The 15,622-nt window shown below is 41.3% G+C and overlaps 1 protein-coding gene across 9 annotated transcripts in view; it reads left to right on the top strand.

Annotated features, from left to right (window-relative positions):
- Positions 1-15,294, top strand: part of CPLANE1 (ciliogenesis and planar polarity effector complex subunit 1) — a 116,902-nt gene extending 101,608 nt beyond the window's left edge. For 6 of the 9 annotated variants that reach the window (XM_055555255.1, XM_055555257.1, XM_055555254.1 and 3 more), the window contains 3 exons: positions 3,461-3,550; positions 14,098-14,270; positions 14,790-15,294. In XM_055555255.1, coding sequence (XP_055411230.1) covers positions 3,461-3,550; positions 14,098-14,270; positions 14,790-14,963 — 437 coding nt within the window. In that variant the 3' untranslated portion in view covers positions 14,964-15,294. Of the gene's footprint in view, positions 1-2,976; positions 3,060-3,460; positions 3,551-8,308; positions 8,614-14,097; positions 14,271-14,789 lie in introns of those variants that run through there. The other 3 variants (XM_055555258.1, XM_055555256.1, XM_055555259.1) reach the window with 3 other exon arrangements.
- Positions 15,295-15,622: the final 328 nt, after the last annotated feature.

Raw genomic sequence — 15,622 nt, forward strand, 5'->3', positions numbered from 1 at the left:
ACAATAAGAAAACTGTTCTTTTTAAAACTAGAATTTCAAAATAGTAACCTTTAAAAACTTTTTTTTTAATTTTATAAGTTATACATTTACAAAAATTAAATATCCAGAATTGGAGAGGATTTTAAACTTGAATCATGGTTTCTTAATGTCATATGGAAAAGTCTTGGATTATGTGGAAATACATCTTTTTTCTTGGACCTGTCCAGTGTTAGGCTTGTAATGTTACGTTGCACTTGACTGGGCTGAGACCTTGGCCCCCTTTGGACCCATTACGTGCCTCCTCTTGCTGAGCTATGCTTGATGAGGTGTTCCTGCTGCCGAGGTACGCAGAAGTCCTCAGTAACCCCCAGCCTGTGCAGATAAGTCCAGACCCTCTCCCTAGCCTGCAAGGTGTCTTCCCCGTCGGTTTCCTTAGCCTCCTTCCTTCATAAAATCCAGATAACCCATGACACTTGCAGGCTTGTTTTCCAAACACATGCTGTGTGCTCCCATTCCAACACTGAAATTTCCCCTTATTACCGTAATGATACCCTTCCAGTGTCTTGGAAGACATCCCTAATTTCAGTTATTTAGCTATTCTAACCTGATGGAATGATTTTAACATCTGTGTTTTCATTTTTGAATTGGCGAACACTTAGCTTGCACAGCGGTGTGAACAGTAGAGACAGATAGTAGTAGCATTGGTGGGGACGTCCTGAAGGTGGCTCAGTGGGAAGGAATCTGCCTGCCAGCGCAGGAGACGGGGGTTCCATCCCTGGATCGGGAAGATCCCCTGGAGGAGGAAATGGCAACCCAGTCCAGTATTCTTGCTGGGATGATCCCATGGACAGAGGAGCCCGGTGGGCTGTAGTCTGTGTGGTCACAAAGAATTGGATATGACTGAGCGACTGAGCTCAGCAGCACAGTAGCCCTGGTAACAAACAAATCAGGTTTTTTTATTTGTTCTCTGAATCCTCAGTTCAGTGTTTCTGCCCCTTGTGAGGCACTGCTGCAATGGGTCTTATGTTGTAGTTATGTATAAAGTTGGTTTTGTCCCATTATAGACTAAATGATTTGAGGGTAGCAAGACTCTCTTCATCTTGTGGTGGTGGTGGTATCAGTTGCTAAGTCATGTCCTAGTCTTTGCAAACCCATGGACTGCCACACACCAGTCTTCCCTGTCCTTCACTATCTCCTGGAGTTTGCTCAAACTCATGTCCATTTTGTCGATGATGCCATCCCATCTCATCCTCAGGCACCCCCTTCTCCTCCTGCCCTCAGTCTTTCCCAGCATCAGGGTGTTTTCCAGTGAGTCATCTCTTCAAATCAGGTAGCTACAGTATTGGAGCTTTAGCCTCAGTCTTTTGTATATTCAAGGTTGATTTTCTTTAGGATTGACGGGTTTGATCTCTTTGCAGTCCAAGGGACTCTCAAGAGTCTTCTCCAGCACCACAGTTCAAAAGCATCAATTCTTTGGCGCTCAGTCTTCTTTATGATCTCTCACATCCATACATGATTACTGGAAAACCATAGCTTTGAATCTATGGACCTTTGTCAGCAAAGTAATGTCTTTGCTTTTTAATATGCTGTCTAGGATTGTCATAGTTTTCCTTACAAGGAGCAAGCATCTTTTATTTTCATGACTGCAGTCACCATCTGCAGTGATTTGGGAGCCCAGGAATATAAAATCTGTCACCGTTTCCACTTTTTATCCATCTATCCTCAATGAAGTGATGGGACCGTATGCCATGATCTTCATTTTTTGAATATTCAGTTTTAAGCCAACTTTTTCACTCTTCTCTTTTACCCTCATCAAGAGACTCTCTAGTTTCTTTCCCTTTCTGCCACTAATGTTGTATCATCTGCATATCTGAGGTTACTGATACTTCTGGCAATCTTGATTCCAGCTTCTGCTTCATCCAACCCAGCATTTTGCATGATGTACTCTTCATAGAAGTTAAATAAGCAGGGTGACAATATACAGCCTTGACGTACTCCTCTCCCAATTTTGAACCAGTCCATTGTTCCATGTCCAGTTCTAACTGTTGCTTCTTGACCTGCATACAGGTTTCTCAGGATGCAGGTAAGGTGGTCTGGTATTCCCATCTCTTGAAGAATTTTCCACAATTTGCTCTGATCCACACAGTCAAAAGCTTTAGCATAATTGAATAATCAGATAAATGGGGGAAAAGGCTATCTAGTTTTTTGCCTAAAAATAGCTATTTATAAGCTAATTATTATTCAAGTATATTAATGGGCAGATATTATAGTACTTACACAGTAATCATAGAACAGTATATGACTAGCTGTTATCGAGGGGCCTGTCACTTAGCTTCCCTAGATCTCTAAAGGTAAGGTAGTAGAGGCAGCTTGAGGGACTGTGAACACAGTGACCTTCCTGACTGCCTCTGCCACACTCAGAACCAGCCGTTCCCCTGGCAGCATTCAGAGGCAATGGAGAAACCCAGTCAATGAAACAGTCAACTTGACCCCACCGGGGCAAGTTTAGTCATTGTACAGATGAGAAGTGTGGATCCATCAAAATTTAACAATTCCCTGAAGTTCTTCTGTAAAAGAAATCTTCCTGAAAATACTTGTGAGTTTGACTATACATGTTGCTATCTGTCTTTTATAAAGCAGTATACAGTGGTTTTTTTGGCTGTTTTATTCAGCCCTGTGTGCAAACTGTTACAGGTAAGCGTCTTTTTTTCCCCTTGTTTTATAGTTAAGTCTATCAAAAACAATATATAGAGACTATATAAGTATCTGAGAGGCATTATAGGCATAAATAATAGGTCTAGCCTTTGAAATCGTCCAGGTTCATAGCCCAGCTCCCTTGTTTACTTTGTGTCGTCAGATATGTTTTTAAAAATCTGCCTCATAGAGTTGTTGAGGATTATAAGTAAAATATTTTCAATAACATATACAGTAAATGGATGCTACCAATCCTGGAATTTAAGAACCCTTAATTGATCATTCTCTTGGCATTTTGCCTAGGTATTCCACTGGGAATAGGCTTATATGCCTGGATTTTCCAGTTGCCAGAGATGTTGCTGAGGCACATGTGCCAGATGAGAAAGGTCTGTGGTTGTCCTATAGAGATCCCAAGCCTCAAAGTAGACTTTCCCTTCCTTCAGCTACACTTTCGGTTTGCTTTCTTGGTTCAAATCAGCCATCTTCTACTGTGCTCAGTTGCTTCAGTCATGTCCAACTCTTTTCAACCCCATGAGCTGTAGCCTACCAGGCTCCTCTATCCATGAGATTTTTCAGGCAAGAATACTGGAGTGGATTGCCATGCCCTCCTCCAGAGCATCTTCCCTATCTAGGGGTTGAACCCATGTCTCCTGCATTGCAGGTGGACTTTTTACTGCTGAGCCATTGGGCCTCTACTAATCAGATTTCTGTCAGTGAATTTACAACCTGAAAGATGAAAAATTACACATACATACGGAAGGTTGAAGGAGTTTTCCTGTCTTTGTAGAAACTGCTACTTTTACCACACAGAGAAAAGCTGGTGCAGCCAAAATGGCGGTTAGAAAGGTTGTACAATCTCCAGTTATCATCCGAAAAGGTATGGGATAAAGGATAGAAAGTTCTGGGGCTTAATACTAAAAATTTTTAAATCATAAATCACTCTTAGAAATGTCAAATACAGAGTTTAGTATGAAGAGTGTGGCTGGATGGTGGTAATGGGCTTAATAAGCGTACTGCTCAACCTAAAAACAAGTAGTCAGGAAGGTGCTGTGATCACATAGCCATAGAGCACATAGACCCATAAGTATGGCCAAATTAGCTCTCCTCTGATCAGCTAGAGAGAAAGAAATTATAACTCATTATCTCAATTCCTGACATCTCCTCCAGCCCATCCCTCAACTGCTGTTACTTTTCACAATTTAAAACATAGTTTCACATTCATCCTCCTTTTAACTCTCAGGTTGTTAATGCCAGGTTGATAGGGCAACTCTTATCCCCATCTTAAGCTGAGCAAACTAATGCAGAGGAGTGGCCTCCTCACATACCCTTAGAACAATAGAAAGAACAGCTACAGACTGAAAGTAAGAGGATGAAAAAAGATACTCCTTGTAAATGGAAATCAAAAGGTGGAGTAGAAATACTCATATCAGACAAAATAGACTTTAAAGAATATTACAAGAGAGAAGAACACTACATAATAATCCAAGATAATATATAACAATTGCAAACATACATGCACCCAACATAGGAGCACCTCAATATATAAGGCAAATACTAATAGCCATAAAAGGAGAAATTGACAATAACACACAATAATAGTAGGGAATTTTAACACCCCACTTTCATCAGTGGATAGATCATCCAGACAGAAAATCAATAAAGAATCACAGTTCTTAAATGACACATTAGACCAGATGGACTTAACTAATATTTATAGAGCATCCCATCCAAAAGCAGCAGAATAGACATTCTTCTCAAGTGCACATGGACTATTCTCCAGGATTGATCATATGCTGGGCTACAAAGCAAGCCTTCGTAAATTTAAGAAAATTGAAATTTATATCAAGCATCTTTTCTGACCACAACACTATGAGATTAGAAATCAACTACAAGGTTAAAAAACTGGAAAAAACACAAATATGTGGAAGCTAAACAATATGCTACTAAACAACCAATGGGTCCCTAAAGAAACCAAGAAATAGAGAAAAATGACAATGAAAGCACAGTGATCCAAAACCTATGGGACACAGTTCTAAGAGGGAAGTTGACAGCAATACAATCTTATCTCAGGAAATGAGAAAAACTTCAAATAACAATCTAAATTATCAACAACAAATCAAATTACAACTAAAGCAACTACAGATAGAAGAACAAACAAAATCCAAAGTTAGTAGAATGAAAGAAATCATAAAGATCAGAGCAGAAATAAATCAAAGAGATGAAGGAAACAGTTGAAAAAGATCAATGAAACTAAGAGCTGGTTCTTCGAAAAGATAAACAAAAGTGATAAACCAGACTCAAGAAAAAAAGGGAGAGGGTTAAAATCAATAAAATTTGAAATGAAAAAGAAGTTACAGTGGACACCACAGAAATACAGAGGATCATAAGAGACTACTACAAGCAACTATATGACAATAAAATGGACAACTTAGAAGAAATGGACACATTCTTAGAAAGGTACAATCTCTGAAGACTAAATCAGGAAATAGAAAATATGAACAAACCGATCACAAGTACTGAATTGAAACTGATTTTAAAACTTCCAACAAACTCAAGTCCAGGACCAGATGGCTTCACAGGTGAGTTGTATCAAACAATTGGAGAAGAGTTAACAAAACTGTCTTTCTGAAACTATTCCAAAAGAGTGCCATGGAAAGACTACTCCCAAACTCATTCTTTGAGGCCACCATCACCCTGATACCAAAACCAGACAAAGATGGCACATAAAAAAAGAAAATGACAATATCACCAATGAACATAGATGCAAAAATACTCAACAAAATACTAGCAAACCAAATCCAGCAATACATTAAAAGGATCATACACCATGATCAAGTGGGATTTATCCCAGGGATGCAAGGATTTTTCATGCCTAGAGAATTTCCCTTAGCATTTGTTGTAAAACTGGTTTAATGGTGCTGAATTCTCTTAACTTCTGCTTGTCTGGAAAGCTTTTGATTTCTCCCATCAAATCTGATTGAGAATCTTGCTGAGAAGAGTGTTCTTGGTTGAAAGTTCTTCCCTTTCATCACTTGAAATATATCATGCCATTCATTCCCTTCTGGCTTGTAGAGGTTCTGTTGAGAAATCAGCTGATAATCTTGTGGGATTTCCATTGTATGTTGTCTTTATTTCCCTTCTTGCTTTTACATTTTTATCTTTGCTTTTAATTTTTGTCAGTTTGATTACTATATGTCTCAGTGTATTATTCTTCCTTGAGTTTATCCTGCCTGGGACTGTGTGCCTCCTGTACTTGGTTGACTATTTCCTGTTAGGGATGTTTTCAGCTATTATCTCTCCAAATATTTTCTCAGGTCCTTTCTCTCTTCTTCTGGGACCCATATAATGCAAATATTGGTGTGTTTAATGTTGTCCCAGAGGTCTCTTAGGCTGTCTTCATTTATTTTCATTCTTTTTTCTATATTCTGTTTCACAGCAGTGATTTCCACCATTCTGTCTTTCATGTCACTTACCTGTTCTTCTGCCTCAGTTATTCTGCTATGGATTCCCTCTTGTCTACTGTTCATTTCTGTTCATTCTTCTAGGTCTTTGGTAAACATTTCTTGCATCTTCTCCATTATTTTTCCAAGATCCTAGATTATCTTCACTATCATTATTCTACATTCTTTTTATGGAAGGTTGCCTAGCTCCACTTAATTTATTTGTTTTTCTGGAGATTTACCTTGTTCCTTCATCTGGGACATAATCCTATTTCTTTTTATTTTGGTTAGCTTTCCGTGATTGTAGTTTTTGTTTTGGAGGCTATAATTCTTGTTTCTTCTGTTTGCCCTCTGGAGAATGAGGATCAGAGGCCTATGCAAGCTTCTGGATGGGAAGGACTGGCTGTGGGGAAAATGGGGGTCTTGCTCTGGTGGGCAGGGCTGTGCTCAGTAAAATTTCAATCCAAGTGTCTGCTGATCGGTGGGGCTGTGCTTCCTCCCTGTTAGTTGTTTGGCCTGAGGCATCCCAATCCTGGAGTCTCCTGGCTTTCAATTCAGTTCAGTCGCTCAGTCATGTCCAACTCTTTGCGGCCCCATGAGGCACACCAGGCCTCCCTGTCCATCACCGGCTCCCGGAGTTTACCCAAACTCATGTCCATTGAGTTGGTGATGCCATCCAGCCATCTCATCCTCTGCCGTCCCCTTCTCCTGCCCCCAGTCCCTCCCAGCATCAGGGTCTTTTCCAATGAGTCAACTCTTCGCATGAGGTGGCCAAAGTATTGGAGTTTCAGCTTCAACATCAGTCCTTCCAATGAACACCCAGGACTGGTCTCCTTTAGGATGGACTGGTTGGATCTCCTTGCAGTCCAAGGGACTCAAGAGTCTTCTCTAGCACCACGATTCCAAAGCATCAATTCTTCGGCGCTAAGCTTTCTTCACAGTCCAACTCTCACATCCGTACATGACCGCTGGAAAAACCATAGCCTTGACTAGACGGACCTTTGTTGGCAAAGTAATGTCTCTGCTTCTGAATATGCTGTCTAGGTTGGTCATAACTTTCCTTCCAAGGAGTAAGCGTCTTTTAATTTCATGGCTGCAGTCACCATCTACAGTGATTTTGGAGCCCCCCCAAAATAAAATCTGACACTGTTTCCATTGTTTCCCCATCTATTTCCCATGAAGTGATGGGACCAGATGCCATGATCTTTGTTTTCTGAATGTTGAGCTTTAAGCCAACTTTTTCACTCTCCTCTTTCACTTTCATCAAGAGGCTGAGTTCCTCTTTACTTTCTGCCATAAGGGTGGTGTCATCTGCATATCAGAGGTTATTGATATTTCTCCCAGCAATCTTGATTGCAGCTTGTGCTTCATCCAGCCCAGCATTTCTCATGATGTACTCTGCATATAAGTTAAATAAGCAGGGTGACAGTATACAGGCTTGAGTATCCTTTTCCTATTTGGAGCCAGTCTGTTGTTCCATGTCCATTTCTAACTGTTGCTTCCTGACCTGCATACAGGGTTTCTCAAGAGGCAGGTCAGGTGGTCTGGTATGCCCATCTCTTTCAGAATTTTCCACAGTGTATTGTGATCCACCCAGTCAAAGGCTTTGGCATAGTCAATAAAGCAGAAACAGATGATTTTCTGATCCAGCAGATGTTGGCAATTTGATCAATTTGATCTCCTGGCTTTATGGTAGGGCTAATGGTGACCTCCAAGAGGACTTACGCCAAGACACACATCCCAGGACTGCTGCTGCCAATGCCCTGGTCCCCACAATGGGCCACTGCTGACCCATGCCTCTGTGGAGACCCTCAAACACTCATAGCCAAGTTTGGCTCAGTCTCCTGTGGGGTTGCTGCTCCTTTCCCCTGGGTCCTGGTGCATACAAGGTTTTGTTTGTGCCCTCAAGAGTGGACTCTGTTTCCCACAGTCCTGTGGGAGTCCTTTAATCAAATCCCACTGGCCTTCAGATGCCCTGAGGATTCCCAGTCCCTTTGCCAGAGCCCCAAGCTGGGAAGCCTGACGTGGGGCCTAGAACCTTCACAACAGTGTGAGAACTTCTTTGGTATTATTGTTATCCAGTGTGTGGGTTGCCCGCCCCACAGGTTTGGGATTTGATTTTGTCGTGATTGTGCCCCTCCTACCATCTTGTTGTGGTTTCTCCTTTGTCCTTGGATATTGGGTATCTTTTTTAGGTGGGTTCCGGTGTCCTCTGGTCGATGGTTGTTCAACAGTTGTGATTTTGGTGCTCTCTCAGAAGATGATGAGCACATGTCCTTCTGCTCTACCATCTTAAACCAGTCTCTGCAAGGATTTTTCAATATCTGCAAATCAGTGTGATACATCAAGTTGAAGAATAAAAGCCATCAGTTCAGTTCAGTCGCTCAGTCATGTCCAACTCTTTGCAACCCCATGAATTGCAGCACGCCAGGCCTCCCTGTCCATCACCAGCTCCTGGAGTTCACTCAGACTCACGTCCATTGAGTCAGTGATGCCATCCAGCCATCTCATCCTCTGTCGTCCCCTTCTCCTCCTGCCCCCAATCCCTCCCAACATCAGAGTCTTTTCCAATGAGTCAACTCTTCACAAGAGGAGGCCAAAGTACTGGAGTTTCAGCTTTAGCATCATTCCTTCCAAAGAAATTCCAGGGCTGATCTCCTTCAGAATGGACTGGTTGGATCTCCTTTCAGTCCAAGGGACTCTCAAAGAGTCTTTTCCAACACCACAGTTCAAAAGCATCAATTCTTCGGCGCTCAGCTTTCTTCACAGTCCAACTCTCACATCCATACATGACCACTGGAAAAACCATAACTTTGACTAGACACGATCATCTTAATAGATGTAGAACAAGGTTTTGATAAAATTCAACACCATTTATGATAAACACTCTCCAAAAGTGTGCATTGCGGGAACATGACAGTGTTAGTTGCTCAGTTGTGTCCAACTCTTTGCAACTCTATGGACTGTAGCCTGCCAGGCTTCTCCATCCATGGAATTCTCCTGGTAAGAATACTGGAGTGGGTAGCCGTTCCTTTCTCCACAGGATCTTCCCAACTCAGGGATCAAACCTGGGTCTCCTGCATTGCAGGCAGATTCTTTACCATCTGAGCTACCAGGGAGTAAAGGCCATATATGACAAACCCACAGCTAACATCACACTAAGTGGTGAAAAGCTGAAAGCATTCTTTCTAAGATCAGGAACAAGACGAAAGCATTCTTTCTAAGATCAGGAACAAGACAGGGATGCATACTCTTGTCACTTTTATTCAACATAGATTTGGAAGTCCTAGCCACAGCAATCAGAGAAGAAAAGTAATCCAAGATTGGAAAAGAGGTAAAAGTGTTATATGATACCAGACGTAGAGAATCCTAAAATGCCACCAGAAAGCTACTAGAGCCCATCAGTGAATTTGATAATGTTGCATGATACAAAATTAATACACAGAAATCTCTTGCATTCCTATATACTAACAATGAAAGATCAGAGAGACAAATCAAGGAAACAATCCAATTTACCATAGCATAAAAAAGGATAAACACACCTAGAAATAAAAAATGTACCTAAGGAGGCCTCCTGAGAAACCTGTATGCAGGACAAGAAGCAACAGTTGGAATTGGACTTGGAACAACAGACTGGTTCAAAATTGGGAAAGGAGTACGTCAAGGATGTATATTATTACCCTACTTATTTAACTTTTATACAAAGTACATCATGTGAAATGTTGAGCTGGATGACTCACAAGCTGGAATCAAGATTGCCAGGAGAAATATCAACCACCTCGGATATGCAGATGATACTACCCTAATGGCAGATAGTGAAGAGGAACTGAAGAGCCTCTTGATGAAGGTGAAAAAGGAGAGTAAAAAAGCTGGCTTAAAACTTAACATTCCCATCATTTCATGGCAAATAGGTGGGGAGAAAAAAGGAAATAGTGGCAGATTTTATTTTCTTGGGCTCTAAAATCACTGCAGATGGTGACTGCAACCATGAATTTAAAAGATGGTTGCTCCTTGGAAGGAAAGCTGTGACAAACCTAGGGAGCATTTTGAAAAGCAAAGACATCACTTTGCCAACAAAGGTCCACATAGTTGAAGCTACTGTTTTTCCTGTAGTCATTTATGGATGTGACACTAGACCATAAAGAAGGCTGAGTGCTGAAGAATTGATGCTTTTGAACTGTGATGCTGGAGAAAACTCTAGAGTCCCTTGGACAGCAAGGAGATCAAACCAGTCAATCCTAAAAGAAATCAACCCTGAATTTTCATTGAAAGGACTGGTTAAGGTGAAGCTCCTATTCTTTGACCATCTGATGCAAAGAGCTGACTCTTTGCAAAAGACCCTGATTCTGGGAAAGATTGAAGGCAGGAGGAGAAAGGGATGACAGAGGACGAGATGGTTGGTTGACATCATCGACTCAAACTTGAGTTTGAGCAAACTCCAAGAAATAGTGAGGATAGGGAAGCCTGGCGTCTTGCAGTCCATGTGGTTGCAAAGAGTCAGACCTGACTTAGCGACTGAACAACAACAAAAGGAGGCAAACGCCTGAACACTAGAAGATGCTGATGAAAGAAATTGAAGATGATGGAAACAGAAGGAAAGATATGCTATATTCTTGAATTGGAAGAATCAATATTGTCAAAATGACTTTACTGCCTCAGGCAATCTATAGATTCAGTGCTGCTGCTGCTAAGTCATTTCAGTCATGTCCGACTCTCTGCGACCCCATAGACAGCAGCCCACCAGGCTCTGCTGTCCCTGAGATTCTCCAGGCAAGAACACTGGAGTGGGTTGCCATTTCCTTCTCCAATGCATGAAAGTGAAAAGTGAAAGTGAAGTTGCTTAGTCATGTCTGATTCATCTGTCCGAATCTTTGTGACCCCGTGGACTGCAGCCTACCAGGCTCCTCCGTCCGTGGGATTTTCCAGGCAATACTGGAGTGGGTTGCCATTGCCTTCTCCAAGATTCAGTGCAATCCCTATCAGATTACCAATGGTATTTTTCACACAACTAGAACCCAAAAAAAAAGCTTTAATTTGTATGGAAATACAAAAAAAAAAACACTGAATGGCCAAAGTAATTCTGAGAAAGAAGAAACAGAGCTGGAGGAATCAGGTTCCTTGACTTCAGACTATACTACAAAGCCGCAGTCATCAAAACAGTATGGTACTGGCACAGAAACAGAAACATAGATCAGTGGAACAGGACAGACAGTCCAGAGGTAAAGCTATGCTCCTCCTGTTGGTTAATCTGTGACAAAGGAGTCAAGACTGTACAGTGGAGAAAATACAGTCTCTTCAATAAATGGTGCTGGGAAAACTGGAAAGCTAGATATATAAAAATGAAATTAGAACACCATACATAAAAGTAAACACAAATGGATTAAAGACCTAAATGTAAGACTGGATGCTAAAAAAAAAAAAAAAAAAAAAAAAAGACTGGATGCTGTAAGACTCCTAGGTGAAAACTTAGAACACTTTTTGCAATCACCTCAATCTCATTTTCTATCCATTTCCTAGAGTCATGGAAATAAATGGGACCTAGTTAAACTCAAAAGCTTTTACACAGTAAAGGAAGCCAAAACAAAATGAAAGGACAACCCATGGAACAGGAGAAAATACTTGCAGACAATAGGATCGCCTGGGAGTTAATCTCCAAATACACAAACAGTTCACATAGCTCAATTTCAAATAAACAGCCCAATCCAAAAATGAGCAGAAGACCTAAACAGACATTTCTCCAAAGAAGACATACAGATGGCCAGTAGGCACATGAAAATATGCTTGGACTTACCTAGTAGTCCAGTGGTGGGAACTCGCCACTTTCAATGCAGGGGCAGTGGTTTTATACCTGGTCAGGGAACTATGATCCCACATGCTGCATGGTCCCACCAAAAAAAAAAAAGAAAAGAAAATTTAAAAAAAATGAAAAGATGCTCATTATCACTAATTATTAGAAAAATGCAAATTAAAGCTACAATGATTTGTAGCTAGCAGAATGGCCATTGTCAAAAGAGGCTACAAACAGTAAACGCTGGGAGAGGTTGTGGGGGGAAAGGAATCCTTCTACACTGTTGGTTGGACTGTAAATTAGTACAGCCACTATGGAGAACAGTATGGAAGTTCCTTAAAAGACTAAAAATAGAGCTACCATATGATTGAGTAATCCCACTCCTGGGCATGTATCTGGAGAAAACCATGGTTCAAAAGGATACCTTCACCCCAGTGTTCACTGCCGCGGTGTTTACAATAGCCAGGATATGGAAGCAACCCAAATGTACATCACAGAGGAAAGGATAATGAAGATGTACATATATACAATTAAATATTACTTACCATTGAAAAGAATGAAACATCATTTGCAACAATAAATGAAACATCATTTGCAACAACGTGGATAGACAAAATTATACTGAGCAAAGTATGTTAGAGAAAGACAAATACCAAATGATAGCACTTAAATGTGAAATCTAAAATAAATTACACAAATGAACTTATTTACAAAACAGGATCACAGACTTAGAGTATGAATTTATGGTCCCCCAGTGGAGCAAATGGTGGGAAGGAATAGATTTGGAGTCTGGGATAGACATATACACACTTGCTGTATATTTAAAATAGATAACCAGCAAGGTCCTACTGTATAGCACAAGGAATTCTGCTCAGTGTTATTAAGCTAAATGAAAAAAGAACTTGAAAAAGAGCAGATACATGAATTGAGTTCAGTTCAGTTCATTTCAGTCGCTCAGTAGTGTCCGACTCTTTGCAACCCCATGAATCGCAGCATGCCAGGCCTCCCTGTCCATCACCAACTCCCGGAGGCCTGTCCATCAACCAAACTCATGTCCATTGAGTCGGTGATGCCATCCAGCCATCTCATCCTCTGCCGTCCCCTTCTCCTCCTGCCCTCAATCCCTCCCAGCATCAGGGTCTTTTCCAATGAGTCAACTCTTCGCATGAGGTGGCCAAAGTATTGGAGTTTCAGCTTCAGCATCAGTCCTTCCAATGAACACCCAGGACTGGTCTCCTTTAGGATGGACTGGTTGGATTTCCTTGTAGTCCAAGGGACTCTCAAGAGTCTTCACAGCACCACAGGTCAAAAGCATCAATTCTTTGGCGCTCAGCTTTCTTCACAGTCCAACTCGCATATCCATACATGACTACTGGAAAAACCATAGCCATAGCTCAGATTATGCAGACGACACCACCCTTATGGCAGAAAGTGAAGAGAGTGAAAAAGTTGGCTTAAAGCTCAACATTCAGAAAACGAAGATCATGGCATCTGGTCCCATCACTTCATGGGAAATAGATGGGGAAACAGTGGAAACAGTGTCAGACTTTATTTTTTTGGGTTCCAAAATCACTGCAGATGGTGATTGCAGCCATGAAATTAAGACGCTTACTCCTTGGAAGGAAAGTTATGACCAACCTAGATAGCATATTAAAAAGCAGAGACATTACTTTACCAACAAAGGTCCGTCTAGTCAAGGCTGTGGTTTTTCCAGTGGTCATGTATGGATGTGAGAGATACATGTATATGTATAACTAAATCACTTTGGTATACACCTGAAAACTAACACAATATTGTTAATCAAACATTGTTAATTGCTACTCAAATATTGTTAATCAACCTGGAGAAGTAAATGGCAACCCATTCCAGTACTCTTGTCTGGAAAATCCCATGGACAGAGGAGCCTGGTAGTCCATGGGTTCACAAAGAGTCGGATATGACTGAGCGATTTCACTTTTCTTTCCTAATCAACCATACTCCAATGTAAAATAAAAAGTTAAAGAGTTGGCCAGAATTCAGTTTCCTTCTCTCACATCAACAGAACAGGAATTGCTAGAATCCTAAAGCCAAGCAGACCTTGTCATTCCAATATTAGATGAGATTGGCTGCCTTGGATTTGACAGTAAGAGTCACAATAAGGAACAAACTTAGCAATGAATCAGTCCTAAAGTATGCTTTGTTCTTTTTCCTGGAAAGGCCCCGATGCTCCCTGTCAGCAGTGTATAAAAAGTCACAGAAGTGCTGGGCTCGCGCCTCAAACCAAGGAAGTATGTATAGAGTATGAGAGAGAAGAGACTGTGGTGAGCCCGTGGTTGGTACCTTCAGACATCCGTGCGATTCTCCACGAGAGTCACAGTTCCCTGTTACAGGTATGTATTACTCCAAGTTTCGGTTTGCCTGGTGATTAGTTGTATTCTTAAGGGTTTTTTCTTTGCATATTTACTTATTTGTGTGTGTGTGGGATGTAGACGTACTTCAGGGTTGTTAGGTCAGTTTGAAATTGTGATTCAAAGCATCTACACTTTGGGCTGAATACTCCAGCATTTGTCTTTCAGAATTTTCCTTGACTGCGTATTTTCTTTTTAACAACAACAAAAAAAAACACAACCCAAACACAACAGAAATGTAAGAACAGAATATTGTACTCGAGGTGCGACAGTCCGCTGTCTACTCTTCAGGCCTCGTGCCAGCGTCTGGTTGTGTCAAGAGATGTTCGTTCGTCCCATCGCCAGTCCAGATGTGCTGGGCAGTGACAGCCCTGGTCCTCTTCACGTTTCCGTCCCTCTTTGGTGGATGAGCAGCTCTAGGGCCTTTGGAAAACTTAGCTCATGTGCCATTTATTTTTTTTTCCTCAGGACCACAATTCACTGTTTTTCTCAATTTGACAGGACTCCTCACCAACTGAAGAAAAGTCAGAGGCTCCTTTGGGGGTAGGTGGCACGGAGAGCTTGTCCGAGAGCACAGGCAGCATCCTGAGCAAGCTTGACTGGGATGCTGTGGAAGACATGGTGGCCGGCGTGGAGGATAAGAGCCTCTCTGTCCACTGGGCCCTGGACCTGTAAGACCCGAACGCCACTCTGCCTCCACGTGAAGGCCCGCAACTCAGCGATGAAGTTCAGCAAGACTTTGTGGGTTTAAGGGAGAGAAGCAATGGAGGAAGCAATGTGAATTTACTACCTGTAGGCACCCTTACTTGGATTAGACCTTTTATTAAGGAAAATAAACATTTCTCAATGATTTTACCTTCAAAGGAAAAGGGTTAACTATAGTCGTATGATATGTTTTTGCATTTGACTTACTATCTTTAGGTATAATTTTGTAAATGATGAAATAAACAGTACCTTTCAAGCCAAACTTATATTTAAGCTACTTTCAATAAAAATCTATCTTGCATCTTCCTTTATCTCCTGAGCTTTGAGAAACAACCTTATGTGGGTAAATCTGATAGAAAAAAAAAAATTCTTTCATTGAGGTGAAGTTCACTCTCTCACCTGAGACACTCTATAATGAACTCCATTTAAAACATATCCTAAAATTGTATAGGGCTTGGCCTAGGACCAAAAAGGAACTAACCACCTTCCACCAATTCTGAACTTCTAAATAAACCACGTTTCATGTCATCCAGATCTTCTGTCCTCTGTCCTCAGCTCAAAAAGACTTGGAGGAAGAAAAGGAGATGGATGATTTGGGTGGGGAAGAAAGAGACTGTGACTCCTGACTC

Source organism: Bubalus kerabau, chromosome 18 (assembly GCF_029407905.1).
Source record: "Bubalus kerabau isolate K-KA32 ecotype Philippines breed swamp buffalo chromosome 18, PCC_UOA_SB_1v2, whole genome shotgun sequence".
Lineage (NCBI taxonomy): Eukaryota > Metazoa > Chordata > Mammalia > Artiodactyla > Bovidae > Bubalus > Bubalus kerabau.